At 44.7% G+C, this 16,361-nt stretch overlaps 1 protein-coding gene across 2 annotated transcripts in view; it reads right to left on the bottom strand.

Moving 5' to 3' along the window:
* MRE11 (MRE11 homolog, double strand break repair nuclease) overlaps positions 1 to 16,361 on the bottom strand; it is a 161,133-nt gene that overhangs the window by 65,467 nt on the left and 79,305 nt on the right. For both annotated transcript variants that reach the window (XM_069971979.1, XM_069971980.1), the window contains exons 15-16: positions 15,924 to 16,125; positions 14,583 to 14,657 (exon numbers count right to left, since the gene is read on the bottom strand). In XM_069971979.1, coding sequence (XP_069828080.1) covers positions 14,583 to 14,657; positions 15,924 to 16,125 — 277 coding nt within the window. The remainder of the gene's footprint in view (positions 1 to 14,582; positions 14,658 to 15,923; positions 16,126 to 16,361) is intronic.

Raw genomic sequence — 16,361 nt, 5'->3', positions numbered from 1 at the left:
CGAAGATGAATGTATCTAACGTGACAAGGGCGTTATATGTTAGTGGCACATGTTAAAACCAGGTAACTCTCCCAAATACATTTAATGGTACGGGATATCTATCTAATCTATCAATCTCTCTCTCTAAGGGGCAAAACAAACCCCTGAGAAGCAACCCCATAATATTACCCCACCACCAGCACCACCAAACTCTCCAGCTGGTACAATGCAGCCAGGCAGGTAATGTTCTCCTCGCATTCACCGAACCCAGACTCATCTATCAGATGTCAGAGAGAGAAGTGTGATCCGTCACTCCGCAGAACACGTCTCCTCTGCTCCAGAGTCCGGTGGCGGCACCATTACACCACTACTACATCTGACACTTGGAATTGTGTTTGGTGATGTAAGTCTTGCATGCAGCTGCTTAGCCGCGAAGCTCCCGGCAAGCACATTCCTTGTGTCGATGTTAATATCAGATTATGTTTGATCTATGCAGTTATGGAGTCTGCAGACTTTTATGCATTATTATCAACACTCGGGAACCCCACTCTGTAAGGGCAGGTTTACATAAATCCAGCAATCTGGCGGTGTTTCCCTCCAGCAAAGCAGCAAATTGTTGGATAAAAACAGATCTTTGAACTGTCCCATTCAAATGAATTGGATCAGTTCAAAGCATACAGTATATATAGATGGATATATAGATATATATTTCTGATGTACAGTACTGTAAGTGCATTTTTTGACGTGGAACAGCATTGAATCACCAGGTTTTTCTAAGAGCTGTTTTTGCCCTAAGGGTGCGTTCACAGGTACAGGATCTGCAGCAGATTTGAAGATGCAGATTCAAAGCAAATTTGCACCTTCAAATCTGCTGCAGATCCTGTACATGTGAACGCACCCTAATGGCATGTTCACACTGACAAACAACACGGGGGAGATTTATAGCGCTGTCTTTTAGTAAGATTCTCAGGTGTCCATAGCAACCAATCACAGCTAAGCTTTCATTTCTCACACTGTTCTGTTCTGAGCTGTGATTGGTTGCTATAGGCGAAAAAGAGAATCTGATGCTATGTAAAACTGTCCTTTTTGGCCATAGTAACCAATCACAGCTTTCTGTTCTCTGGTACATGAAAGCTGAGCTGTGATTGGTTGCTATGGGCAACAAAGAGAATGTGGTAAAATGAAAGCTGAGCTGTGATTGGTTGCTATGGGCAACAAAGAGAATGTGGTAAAATGAAAGCTGAGCTGTGATTGGTTGCTATGGGCAACAAAGAGATTCTTACTATAAGACAGTGCCATAAATCTCCCCACAACGCGTATATTATCTACCTAAAAAAACTGCCCCAAAAACCACATCCACTGTTTCAGCAAGTTTTTTTTTTTTTTTTTCTCCAAGTAGTCTATCGGTGCATTTCCAAGACAATGCCAAAATACATAAAACCGCGGCAAATAAACACCAAGGGGGACATTTATTAAGTCTGATGTTTTTTACGCCGGACTTAAAAATGTACCCGCATCTCCGGCGCTATGGGGATTTATGTAGAGGCAGAGTGCCTCTACATAAATCCGGTGCGCACGGCCGAAAACCTACGCCAGCTGAGGACTGGAGTAGGTTTTCGGCTTATCTTTAAGATACAAAAATGATGAATCGCGTGGATGAATCGCCCCCCCGTTCAGCCCCCTCCACACCCCCTCCCCGCCCCCCCCCGGTGTACCCGTCGGAAAGTGCCAATTTGCGAATATTTTATTCGCAAATCGCCCATTTGCGCTTAAAATCATTCGCAAATTGGCATTTTCCGCCGGATAAAAACACATTTCACCAGGTAATACATGTCCCCCCAAGTGTTTTTCAAACTCTCCCATTTGTCATCTGCAATAACTATTGACATACCTCCAAAGTGTCCCTCTTTTGGAGGGACAGTCCCTCTTTTTGACCCGCGTCCCTCTCTGCCCCTTACATGTCCCTCTTTGTGACCTGGGAATTAGATTTTTCCATTATGTGGTGCACGATGGATCCCACTTGCAGTTCAATACACACATCTGTAGGTGTTACAGATCTGTTTTGGGGCCATGATCCGTGCTACGAAAATGATTAAGTAATTGTGCGTCCGTGTCACTGCAAGTGCAAATGCAGACAGTTACTGAAACACATAAGTAATCCTTAGTTGCGCGTCCGCTATCACATACAGGGTTACTGATGTGTGACTGGGACCTAAGGATGGAAAAGTATGAATGAAAAAGTATAGAAATGTCTGTACAATTTTCCTAAAGTGACCCATACGTGTCCCTCTTTGGCCGTCCAAAAAGTTGGGAGGTATGTATTGATATGTATGAGGATTCCTGAGACCCACTGCCATCCTGATATAAATCCAAGGGGAGCCCACGCCAGCTGTCAATCAAATACGACTTGTTCCCTTCATTTGAGTCCATGAAGTAAACAGGTCGAATGTCTCTGCTGACCAGACAGTGAAGTGGAATGCCAACACATCTCCCCTGGCTGTATCTAGAATAGCAGCAGATTTAGGAGTAAAGGCCCTATTCCACGGGCCGACTGTGAGGAGCAAATGAGCGCTGTCAGTGGCGCTCGTTTCCCGCTTGCTGCCACCGATAATACATGCGGTGGCAGCGAGCGGGTGAGTGCGGGAGGGGCCGCGGGGAGCTGCGGGGAGGCTGCCCGGGTGATTGCTAGATCGTCCGGTCAGCCCATAGAGGATAGTGGCGGTCTGCTGCCGCTGCTCCTATTCCACAGAGCGACGGCAGCAGATCGCTGCTATCACAGTCATTTGTTTTTCAACATATTTGAAAGACAAACAACTGCAACGATCAGCCGACATGAACGATGCCTGCTGATCGATGCCTTCTGTTCCACGGGACAATTATCGGCCGTATAATCGTTCCATGGAATAGGGCCTTAAAAAGTTACTACACATGACAGTGACACTTTAAAGAGCACCGGTCTCTACAGCCGCTGGCAGATCAGCGATGAATTCGACTCAGTGGGAGAAAGTTTGGGTATCCACAGCTATCAACATGCCGTGATGGAAATGTATGCAACCTCCACAGGATCAGAATGGAGGTTACGTGTCTTTCCATTACAGCGTGTTGGTAGCTATGGATACCCCAAACTTTGGGCCCACTGAGTCAAATTCACCGATAATCCGGCAGCGGCCGCAGAGAGCGGTGCTCTTTAAGGCTATGTTTATGGCACACAGTAAAACAACAAAATCTGATCATAAGTTCAAAGTTAAAATACAGATGTCAATGGGAAATTGGCCTGGCATTGCACACACCATATAAAATAACAGCCGTTATTGATAAAAACAAACAAACAAAATATTGAAATAATGAACATGCTATTAACCACCTGTTTTTGCAAAATACACCGGTGAATCTGATTTGTGCCCAGACCTCATTCAGGGAACGTGTCGATTACCATTTGTAATCTAAAGGGGAAAAATTGCATTCCTCTACAAATAGTTTTTCTGTGCAGATTTGCCATCATTATCAAGTGGGGGAAAAAAAAAACAGGTGACATGTCGCTTATTGATGAGGATTTCACATGATAAATAGGATGGCGGATTGCTACACATGGTTTGGTCCCACTTACCTACCTATGGACCAATGGTGAAAAGTTTAGTGTCTAAATTTTTCGCAAATTTTGTGATTTGTGATCTGTACCCTCCTAGATACATGTGTATTGGGATCTCACAACTATCCCCTCATGGCTGATGAGGAGGAAGGACCACCCTCTAGGATGTCTGACGCCCCTATAGGTATATCCATACACTTATGGGGTTTCCCTTGTAATTCCATGACTGAGGGATTGGAGATAAACAGGGATTCCCTCACTCCGCACCTCAGATGTGTACAAATCCTACTATTTCAATCAGCGCATATTAATTCATGGACTCTAATATAACCGTGAACCTGAAAAGCGTGGGCCAGAAACAACTGTATCAGGGAAGGAATCTAGCAGAGGATATTGCAGGTTTGGGTAAAGACACAGAGCTCTCTAAGCCTCTTTTTAATATCCGCCTTCTGATTCCGCTTGTCGGAGATGGCGTCACCTGATCACAAATACGCTGTCATGTAATAATCTACTGAACAAAACTCTTTAGATAAACTCCCCCCCCCCAAACTCCTACACATCACAAATCTGTACCCCACAGAGGAGAATTTTTCTGCACGTCACCTTCGGTGCAACCTTTACATTTAACATACATTGTGTTCTCGCTGCTTTTTCAATGGGTTACTTTAGTTATTTTTCACATTATGACTGTCAATCCCCTTCTGTTCAGTTCTCTGGGTGCCAATAACTACATATAGCCGCTTTCCCGCTTATTTACTATGATTAGTAATGTACTAGGTCAAAAGAGTGAGAGTTTGCAGGACGGCGCAGTTAAATGCAGACATAAAATATAGCGTTATTTTAGTATTTTAAAGGGGTAGTGCGGCGCTAACAATTATTCACAAAATAACACACATTACAAAGTTATACAACTTTGTAATGTATGTTATGTATGTGAATGGCCCCTTCCCCGTGTTTCCCACCACCCACGCCACCCCTGGAAGTGTGATGCACTATACTCACCTGATTCGTGTTGACCCCCGTCCGCCATCTTAGGATAATGATGTCATCTTCGGGCGGCCGGCCGAACCGCTCCATCCGTCCCTCATGCTGGCCCCCCTCTGCCGCGTCATAACTGTGCTCAGCCGCGATTGGCTGAGCACAGTTATGCTCAGCCAATCGCGGCTGAGCAGCTGATGATGCGGCAGATGATGACATCATTGTCCCAAGATGGCGGATGGGGGTCGACACGAATCAGGTGAGTAAAGTGCATCACACTTTCGGGTCTGCCGTGGGTGGGGGGAAACACAGGGAAGGGGCCATTCACATACATAACATACATTACAAAGTTGTATTACTTTGTAATGTGTGTTATTTTGTGAATATTTGTTTAGCGCCGCACGACCCCTTTAACCAATAAAGAGCCCTTCAGGACCTCCTATTCTGCCAAATGTTTCTAGGCATGTTGCAGAACTTCTTAAAGGAAGCCTGTCACCCACCCATGGAGCCCCTTATACTAACCCCTTCCTGGTCCCCGTCCCACCGCCGAGAAATCCCTGTTGGAAGCTGTGCACACGCTCAGAGATGAGCCCGACGCCCATAGAAAGTGACTGTTTCAGTCGTTCTCTATGGACATCGGACTCATCTCTGGATATCGGACTCATCTCTGGTGAGCGAGCGCACGGCTTGCAACAGGGATGTCTCGGCGGTGGAACGGGGTCTGGGACCGGGAATTCGAGAGGGGGATAAGTATAAGGGGCTCCACCAGGGGGTCGGGCGGGCTTCACCCCGGCAGCCAGGGTGCCAGGTCCCCTTTAAACTTTTCCCTGGTGGTGTGGTAGGTAAGGTTTGTCTGTTTGCTGACAACACAAAAAGCAATAGGACTGATCCTGGAGGTGTCAGTAATATGGAAAAGGATTTTGATTTACTAGATAAGTGCTCCAAACAATAGAAACTGCAGTTCAATGTTTCCAAATGTAAAATAATGCACTTGGGGAGAAGGAATCCCCTATCCAAGTATCATAAGAGAAGACTTCAGAAGAGAAGGATTTAGGGGTAGTGATTTCTGACAGCCTTAAAATGAGTCACCAGTGCAACAACGCAGTGGGGAAAGCAAATTGTATGCTGGGCTGTATATATATATATATATATATATATATATATATATATATATATATATATATATATATTGATATGCTGGGCTGTATATATAGTATATATAATCGTATACTGGGCTGTATATATAGTATATATAATCGTATGCTGGGCTGTATACATAATGGTATGTTGGGCTGTATATATAATGGTATGTTGGGCTGAATATATAATGGTATGCTGGGCTGTATACATCATGGTATGCTGGGCTGTATACATAATGGTATGCTGGGCTGTATATATATAATGGTATGTTGGGCTGTATATATAATGATATGCTGGGCTGTATATATAATGGTAAGCTGGGCTGTATGTATAATGGTATGCTGGGCTGTATAGCTAGAGGTATAACCAGTAAGAAGAGCGAGATTGTGATACAGCTGTAGAGCTCTAGGCACATCACATCTGGAATACTGTGTCCAGTTCTGAAGACCTCATCTACAGAAGGATATTGATAAAATACAAAAATGGTGGAGGGTGTCAGGATCTAAATCTGTATAGTCTGGAAGAAAGAAGAGAAAGGTGGGACATGATGGAAACCTTTATATATGTTACAGGACTAAATAGGATTCTAAGGGGAAGTATATAGAATATACATCTATCTTTACTAAGGTATGTAAGTGTTACTTATTTTTCCATTTAACATCATGTCGGGGGGCGCCCCCATACACATAAAAGGACACCAGGACTCCTTATGTAAAAGTGGATGGAATGCATCGGCAGGATGTGTATGGAGGTCTCCTGACTCTCTCTGGCAGATCCTTTGTTGCCATTGGAGATAAGCTGCTGCCAGAGACCAGTTAGGAGGAATACCTTACAGACGAGTAAGTACTTGGTCAACACATATTTCGATTGTTAGACCAGATCTTACAATCTGATTGAAACTGCCCAAACCATCCGCTATCTGGTCTGGCTTAACCAATGTAGAGCACTGGTCAGCAAATTGTTGAGAAACTACATCTCTAAGCATAGTAGGAGTTGTAGTTTTGCAACAGCAATAGAGTCAAAGGGGGAGATTTATCAAACATGGTTTAAAGTAAAACTGGCTCAGTTGCCCCTAGCAACCAATCAGATTCCACTTTTCATTTTCCAAAGAATCTGTGAGAAAAGAAAAGTGGAATCTGGTTGCTAGTGGCAACTGAGCCAGTCTCACTTTACACCATGTTTGATGAATCTCCCACCAAAGTTTGCAGATAACTTTTGTACAGAATGAAAAGGAAGAAATGGTATAGTAATACATCACTTTTACCCACCGACTGTGATCATTCACCCAAGGAGACTCATTTCCCAGAGTCACACAAAAAATCCGATGTGTTATTGGAGCTGATTTACCACCGTGTGACCTGAATATCAATCCTTCACTCCGTATTCGAGGCTGAAGGGAACGTCTATTGATACCCATAACCCCCTTAACTGTGTGTGTGATGTGTGTCATCAGAGAGCAATGCTGAGAGGCGGCGGATGAGAGACGACTGTCCGGCTATTGATTTTACTATTTTTAGAGCATTGCAAGAAGACAAGTATGAATACTATACTATCAGTCATGAGAAATAGTAAGTGAGCCCATTCGGATGAGGTCGCTGTACCAAAAGCACAGTGGATGTCTGTCATCTTTATTTCTCAATACAGTATATCTATATAATGGTTATATAATTGTTTTTTCTATACAGAGCTCTCTGCACATGCATACTACTCTTTATTTATGTATGATCGGTAATGGCCAACAACACCATAGCACCTCCTCAGAAGAAGCAGCAGCAACATAAAGTGCATTATAGAGCAAACATTTATAACACACCCTCAGAAACATCATCAGCATGGATGACATTATAGAGCAGTACAGGGCAATGTAAGCTGTGAGTCCTGTATCAGGGGAAATACAAAACGTACTAGAGCTTTTAGCAATTTCCCTTACAGCTTCCGCTCTCTGTCTGTCTCACACTGCAGGTATGGAGCTATTCACAACATGATTTAAATTCACATTTTGACTATATATGAGAAACACATACCTAATTAAAAGAACAATGCTTGTAGCCTCACACATTAACTTTTTAAATGTATATGTTAAATTTATAGCTATACTTTATTTTTATTAGTTTTTTGCAAAACTTTTGTTTCATACAAAACATGTTCATTTTCCTCTCTTTTTGTTGTAAAAAAAGTTGTAGAGTTCAATTTAAATCCTGTTACTGTTAAGGGTGCCTTCACACATACCGTATCGCTGCGTATTTATCGCTGCGTGTTTGGTGCGATTTTTACATGCGAGTTTTGATTTTCACATGACTTTCATGTGAAAATCAAAACTCGCATGTAAAAATCGCACCAAACACGCAGCGATACGATATGTGTGAAGTTACCCTAAAAATGAGAAACTGATACACACGTGAGAAACACGTCTTTACGTTTTTATACTGTTCACTTTTGACTGTAAAGTTAAAAAAAAATCAGGTCATGTTTAAAGCGACTCTGTACCCACAATCTGACCCCCCAAACCACTTGTACCTTCGGATAGCTGCTTTTAATCCAAGATCTGTCCTGGGGTCCGTTCAGCAGGGGATGCAGTTATTGTCATAAAAATAACTTTTAATCCAGCAGCGCTGTGTCTAACGGCCGGGGCTTACATTGTATATGCATTAGGCTGACACACCCTCTCTGTCCTCCCTCCCCACCCTCCTCAGCATTAGGAATGATCCAGGCAGATTGCTCCCTATTCCCCACCTGTTTGTAGAATGAACATGGGCTGGATCGTTAATACACCTGTGCAAAGCTCAAACAGCAGTAAATGTTGAGGAGGGTGGGAAGGAAGGACAGAGAGGGTGTGCCAGCCTAATGTGTATACAATGTAAGCCCCGGCCGTTAGACACAGCACTGCTGGATTAAAAGTTATTTTTATGACAATAACTGCATCACCTGCTGAACGGACCCCAGGACAGATCTTGGATTAAAAGCAGCTATCTGAAGGTACAAGTGGTTTGGGGGGGACAGATTGTGGGTACAGAGTCACTTTAATTATCTCTCTCCATAAGCTTCTATAGGAGCATTTAACCCGATCTCTCAGTGTCTTTAAGTAGATTTTCAGATTGAATAAAGAAAAAGAGCATGAATAAAGGAGAAAGAGGCTTTCCACACCTTACCATAAACCATTTATTACAGAATAAGGCTATGCTACCCACTTTGGGCACATATCAGGTAAAGTTGGCCGTTGCAATCATTATAGGCCGGCGTCTACTTAACAAGACAGCTGCCTTTTCCCGTAGTGAAAACAAAGCCTGAACAATAATTGTGAAAAAAAATAATTATTCTTTTATGAGAAGTAAAGTATTGATCACTTGGTTCGAAGCAGAAAAATAAAATAATCAATGTCCGTCTCCTGTTAATCTCAGAGGTGTAGGTATTCTGCGCACAAACCAACAGAAAGATCTAATATATCAGCTTCCTAATGAGGAAAATATCTTGGCGTTTCTATGTCATGCTGAGATGCAAAGAAGCTTGAGTTGAGTTGAAATATCTCATATATTATATATGGTTCTACTTAGTTTCTTCCAAAAACAGCGCCTCCCCTGTGCTCAGGATTTGTGTGGTATTACAACTCTTCAATGAAAATGAGTTGCAAAACCACACACAACCTGAGGTCAAGAGTAGTGCTCTTCCAGGAAGAAAGCAGCCATGTTTTTTTTAAACCTGGATAACCCCTTTAAGCCATGTATTTCCATTCCATGGTTCTGCTTGTAATATCAGATAATACACACAGATAGAGCACTGAGAGATACATTATGACAACCCCCTGTGTGCACTGAAATTGATGCAATCAGTGGTTGTCAGACCAGCGTGACCCGTGTGGCAGACTAGGATCTTACAATAGGGATTATACTTAGACTCTTAAAGGGGAAGCGCAATCAGAGTATACTGACAGTGCTATAGGATGGGTATGGCACCCTGATGGGCGAAGCCTGAATCAATAACAGGCCACTCTCATCATGTTAGTGATGGTAAGACTAATGAGGGTAGTACACCTCTGTATACAGCTCATCAGCTCCACACGAGTCCAAAAGTAGTCGATTCTCCATCTGTGGTCCCGTTTATAATGTAGTCGCTGTCCACAGGACTTGCTGGAAGAGACTAAATCACTGATTACCTAATGGAGGTACACTGTGTCATGAAAAATAACCTGACTTATCAAGGATAACGTCCTATTTAATCCTCAGACAGTGATAAAAGACCATGAATGGCGCAGCAGTTGTATCGTCAGGTAGTTGTATTACTATGTCTCCTATTGATTTCCATGGGTGTCAGTAGTCACTGTAGTTTTATTATTCTGTTCATGAAACTGGAAGCTCGGGATGAACAATGCAACGTCCTACTATAGGAAAGTGAAAGTAAGGGTCCTAATATGGTGTGTTTACACAGAGAGATTTATCTGACAGATTTTTGAAGCCAAAGCCAGGAACAGACTATAAACGGGGAACCGGTCATAAAGGAAAGACTGGGATTTCTTCTCTTTTCAAAACCATTCCTGGCTTTGGCTTCAAAAATCTGTCAGATAAATCTCTCTGTGTAAATGCACCATTAGACAAAGCGATTTTTAACGATTAACGATTGAAAATGGGATTGTTTATCGATAACCTCAAATTGTTCACCAAATTGTTCACCGTTACTACCATCGTTAAGGGTCCTATTATATGGGTTGTCATTGTAAAAGATGACGGCCTGTCTACTAGGCCCCTAATTATAGAAGTAACAATCCTAACTAACGACTATCATTCTGTGTAACACGATGAACGATAAATGGGCCTATTACATGGCTCGATGATCGTTAAGCAAGGGCTGCATGGACATCATTAGCAATGTCTGTGCAGCCTTTGCCTTAAAATGTTATACCTTGCTTCCTGGTGCCGTGGCTGTAGCTTCAAATCGATCTCTGAGCTGACAGGCCTTTCAGCCAATCACTAACTGGGACCACTGGAGCGTGGCCTGATTCAGCCGATTATGGCTCCGTGTAATAGGGCCCATATTCCATGTGATCCCAGTAAATGAGGGATTGATGTGGAAATACAGCGACCAATGAACGATTTCGTGTCGGTCGTTTGATCGCTACCTGCATCTACACAAAACGATTATCGTTTAGGATTCAGGATATAAGATAATTCACACGATAATCGTCCCGTGTAATAGGGCCCTAGGTGTGTGGGAATAACAAGGATCAGAAAGACTATGACAAGGGCCACACTGTGATGACAGCTGGGTCAGAGTCTCCACAGGACGCCACGTCTTGTGTGGGAATAATGGTGAGCAATGGTTTGTATTGAATAAGAGTATACAACTAGCGATCATGGACAGACTGAGGAGCGCCCAACGCACACTGACGTGTTGGGGGTGAAGACTAGCCCATCTTGTCCGACCCCAGAGAGATGCTGTGAAGCAAACTGCTGAAATAGTTTTTGCTACTAGAATAGGAAGGAGTGCGAACACACAGGACATTGTCGTCTTAATGGTGACTGTCAAAAGCCACTACAATGGATACATAAGCGTCAGAACTGGAGCATGGAGCACTGGAATGGATCACACTCTCCATCATGTGGACGACCATGTGCGTCACTTACCTGGGGAGGAGATAGCACCAGGATGCACTATGGGAAGAAGTTAAGATGTTGGGGGCAGTGTAAGGGGAAGTGTTCTGCTGGAGACCTTGGGGGAGATTTATCAAACATGGTGTAAAGTGAAACTGGCTCAGTTGCCCCTAGCAACCAATCAGATTCCACCTTTCATTCCTCACAGTCTCTTTGGAAAATGAAAGATGGAATCTGATTGGTTGCTAGGGGCAACTGAGCCAGTTTCACTTTAGGGTGCCTTCACACCTACCGGATCCACAGCGGATCTCACTTCTGCGGATTCGAAGCGAGATCAGCTGCGGATCCGGTACCATTGACCCCCTATGATAGCACATACTCGCAGCGGGATTGACATCCTGCTGTCAGTATGTGCTTTAACCCCCCGCTGCCCGCAGCCCCGCCGCCCGAATCTACCATCCTCGGCCGCATCAGTCCATACTCGCCCGCATTAGCCCATCCCCGGCCGCATGCAGCAGCCTGCCGCCGTCCGCATCCTGCATCCCCCCATCCCCGGCCGCATCAGTCTATCCCCGACGCATCCTCCCATTCCCGGCCGCATCTCCGATCCCCGGCGCATCCTCCCATCCCCGGCCGCATCTCCGATCCCCGGCCGCATCCTCCCATCCCCGGCCGCATCTCCGATCCCCAGCCGCATCCCGCAGCCCGCCGCCGAGAGCATACAGTACCTGCTCGGCGGCGCGGCTGCAGTGAGGCTCTGATGCCGCTCAGCTGATCTGAGCGGGACTGGAGCCGGCAGCCTCACCGCCGAGCAGGTGCTGTATGCTCTCGGCGGCGGGCTGCGGGATGCGGCCGGGGATGGGAGGATGCACCGGGGATCAGAGATGCGGGCGGCGGCGGGCTGAAGAATGTGGCCGGGGATGGGGGGAAGGCGCCGGGGATCGGAGATGCGGGCGGCGGCGGGCTGAAGGATGTGACCGGGGATGGGGGAAGGCGCCGGGGATCGGAGATGCGGGCGGCGGCGGGCTGAAGGATGTGGCCGGGGATGGGGGGAAGGTGCCGGGGATCGGAGATGCGGGCGGCGGCAGGCTGAAGGATGTGGCCGGGGATGGGGGGATGTGCCGGGGATAGACTGATGCGGCCGGGGATAGACTGATGCGGCCAAGGATGGTAGATTCGGACGGCGGGGCTGCGGGCAGCGGGGGGTTAAAGCACATACTGACAGCGGGATGTCAATCCCGCTGCGAGTATGTGCTATCATAGGGGGTCAATGGTACCGGATCCGCAGCGGTTCTCGCTTCGAATCCGCAGAAGTGAGATCCGCTGTGGATCCGGTAGGTGTGAAGGCACCCTTACACCATGTTTGATAAATCTCCCCCCTTGTGTCCTGGCATCATGTGGATGTTACTGTGACACCGACCACTTACCTAATCACTGTACACACCAAGTCCCCCCAAATGGCAGCGGATAATACCCCGGGGGACGTACTGCAGACATTGTACAGGACAAAGAGATCAAGATGGTGACTCAACCTCCAGATTTTCCAGATCCACGGCCCGATCAACGATGTAAACGAGCAGCGATATGCTACATCTGCACTCGTTTACTGGGCCTATTCCACGGCCCAACAATCGTTAGCGAGGGCTGCAGGGACATCATTAATGATGTCCTTGCAGCCCTTGTTTCATACATTACCTGTCCAGGCGCAGGTCTTCTCCTTCTCCCGGTCCCGCACGGCAGCAGCTTCGGTGTAGCCTGACTGAGCTGTCAGACCGCTCAGCCAATCACTGGCCGCGGAGCAGTTCAGACAGTCCGCCCCGAAGCTGCTGCGGCGCGGGACCGGGAGAAGGAGAAGACCTGCGCCTGGACAGGTAATGTATCGTGCTTGTGAGATCGTCGGTTGCCTGCTGCGCCTGCTATTCCACGTAGCGATGCGCGGGTGGCGACCGTTGATTTTAGGTTTGAACCTAAATGATCGATCAGCCGATGACAACGATCATCGGCTGATCGTTTTCTCTATCCCATGGAGCGATAATCGTCCGAATCGGGCTGATTCGGCCGATTATCGCTCCGTGGAATAGGCCCCTTAGTCCCATCGATCATCTGTGGGATGTGCTGGAGAAACATGGAGGCCGCACCTCACACCTTACAGGTTAACATAACCTTTCTACTATCACTTCTCCATCATAACTCAAAAGCTGAAACTACATACATGTCTTTCCACTGTTGATAGCTCCAATTCCTGTAGTCCCCAAATTATGACAAGACTACAACTCCCAGCATGCCCTGACAGACTAAGAAAAAGATGGAGCCAACGTTTGTGCCATCCAGCGATAATAAAAGGGATAACTCTGGAGAAAAAAAATTATTCAAATCAACTGGTGTCAGAAACTTAAACAGTTTTCTAAATAGATTCTATTTAAAAAAAATCACCAGTACTTATCCCCTGCTGTATGTCCTACAGGAAATGGTGTATTCTCTCCAGTCTGATACAGCACTCTCTGCTGCCACCTCTGTCCATGTCAGGAACTGTCCAGAGCAGGAGAGGTTCTCTATGGGGATTTGCTGCTGCTCTGGACAGTTCCTGACATGGACAGAGGTGGCAGCAGAGAGCACTGTGTCAGACTGGAAAGAATACACCACTTCCTGCAGGACATACAGCAGCTGATAAGTACTGGAATATTTTTAAATACTAAATACTAAGTAAAAACTGTATAACTTTCTCACACAAGTTAATAAAAAAAAATGATTTCTCCAAAGTACCACTTTAAAATCTGCGCTTATATATATATATATATATATATATATATATATATATATATATATATATATATAGCAGGTGAATACATCTAAACCTCCGAGTGATGCCAGAGCTCAGGCTATAAGAACATAGCACTATGTGTATCCTGTATAATGACTGTACCGAGAGCAAAGAGCGAGGACATGAAGCAGATAATAACCCGCTGTGCTCCGCTCTTATATAACCGTGTAACCAGGGATTATAATAAGCCCCAATCATCCACTTCTGATAATTCTTTTTTCATGTGGTGTAATAACAAAAAGATGGGGAGGGGGCCGGGGACTGTGTGACCGAAGGAAGGAGCAGATGAACTACACGCAAAACATCAGCGCTATACAGAAGAGATAGAGACAACGCTATTAATCTAAAAAAGGCAGGGCCTGGATATGAGGGAGCAAACAGGCGGCCATATCGTCTGTCACCCAGCTTTACCAGAGACGGATACCACTAAGCAGCGGCTGAGTCCTCACAATGTCACAGGATGGAGTCACATAATAATCTATACAGAACTTACCATCAAATATAGACATGTTCTTGGAGGGAGCTTTAGATCCGCGACCACTAGAGGGAACATCACTGCTTGTACTTCCTATAATATATAACAGGAGAAAGGAAAATAACATATTTTAATCTCCTATCTATCTCCTATCTATCTATCTATCTATCTATCTCCTATCTATCTATCTATCTATCTCCTATCTATCTATCTATCTATCTATCTATCTATCTCCTATCTATCTATCTCCTATCTATCTATCTGCCTATCTATCTATCTCCTATCTATCTATCTATCTATCTATCTATCTATCTATCTATCTATCTATCTATCTCCTATCTATCTATCTATCTATCTATCTATCTATCTCCTATCTATCTATCTATCTATCTATCTACCTACCTATCTATCTATCTATCTATCTATCTATCTATATATCTCCTATCTATCTATCTATCTATCTCCTATCTATCTATCTATCTATCTATCTATCTATCTATCTATCTATCTCTCTATCTCCTATCTATCTATCAATCTATCTATCTATCTATCTATCTATCTATCTATCTATCTATCTATCTCCTATCTATCTATCTATCTATCTATCTATCTATCTCCTATCTATCTATCTATCTATCTATCTATCTATCTATCTATCTACCTATCTATCTATCTATCTATCTATCTATATATCTCCTATCTATCTATCTATCTATCTATCTCCTATCTATCTATCTATCTATCTATCTCCTATCTATCTATCTATCTCCTATCTATCTATCAATCTATCTATCTATCTATCTATCTATCTATCTATCTATCTATCTCCTATCTATCTATCTATCTATCTTTCTCCTCTCTATCTATCTATCTATCTATCTATCTATCTACCTATCCACTGTGTTCCCCCTACAAAATTTGAATAAGCAAAGAAGGGGTCCATGGAGCCTCAGTTACGAGTCTCAAAAAACGGGAACAGCCAGATATCCCGTTGCCAAGGGGTGCCTACTAGTGGGGAGAGCACCAAACCACCCTGATACGTAGTCCCTCAGGTCCTCGCTCTGTTGCTAGCATTGGAATCTAAATAGGGAAACACCAGGGTGGCCCCTGTAAGTCAAAGTCTAAGTCTAAAGGGTCTCCAAGGCTAGGCATCCATCCACAGACAGCTGTTTTGGGGTATTTGCCCCTCGTCAGTGTGGAGCAGGATTCTTACTTTAAAACACCCGCAGAACAGTGCATGATGATATCTGTGGGGGTACTCTGATGTAATGTATTATATAGGGGGTACTTAGTGTAGAAACAGTCTGGAGAAGAAACTGGGTGGAGGCACTGACAGAGCTGTAAGATAATAATCCATACCTCTTCCTCGTCTAGAAGTCCCTCTAGTGGTTGCCCCCTGTCCTCTTCCCCCTCTGGCACGGCCCCTTCCTCTTCCTCTCGCTGGTGTTGGGGCTGGACCGCTGTCATCATCAGAATCATCAATAGCGGGTGCCATGTTGTCGCCATCACTCATATCCACATCATCAACCTGAGACCGGTGAGCTCTAGCCCGGCTCATTGCCTAAAGACAAGCAGAAGATGCCAAGTGCTCATGTCAATAAATTGTGATGTTGTATCCAAAAGACATCCTGAAATACAGTCTTCATTATAAAGTGGAGCTGAATTCACATTGCTGTAACCTTCAGAGCAGAAATCTCCCAGTATTCTCTGCTGGCTGCACTGAAGTATGATACAAGAGGTAACTCGCGATCAGTACAGGATCAGTAGTGTAATGTATGTACACAGTGACCCCACCAG

This window comes from Dendropsophus ebraccatus, chromosome 5 (genome assembly GCF_027789765.1).
Source record: "Dendropsophus ebraccatus isolate aDenEbr1 chromosome 5, aDenEbr1.pat, whole genome shotgun sequence".
In the NCBI taxonomy this organism is placed as follows: domain Eukaryota; kingdom Metazoa; phylum Chordata; class Amphibia; order Anura; family Hylidae; genus Dendropsophus; species Dendropsophus ebraccatus.
Note: the sequence above shows the minus strand (reverse complement) of the source record. Positions and strands in the feature narration are given on the sequence as shown.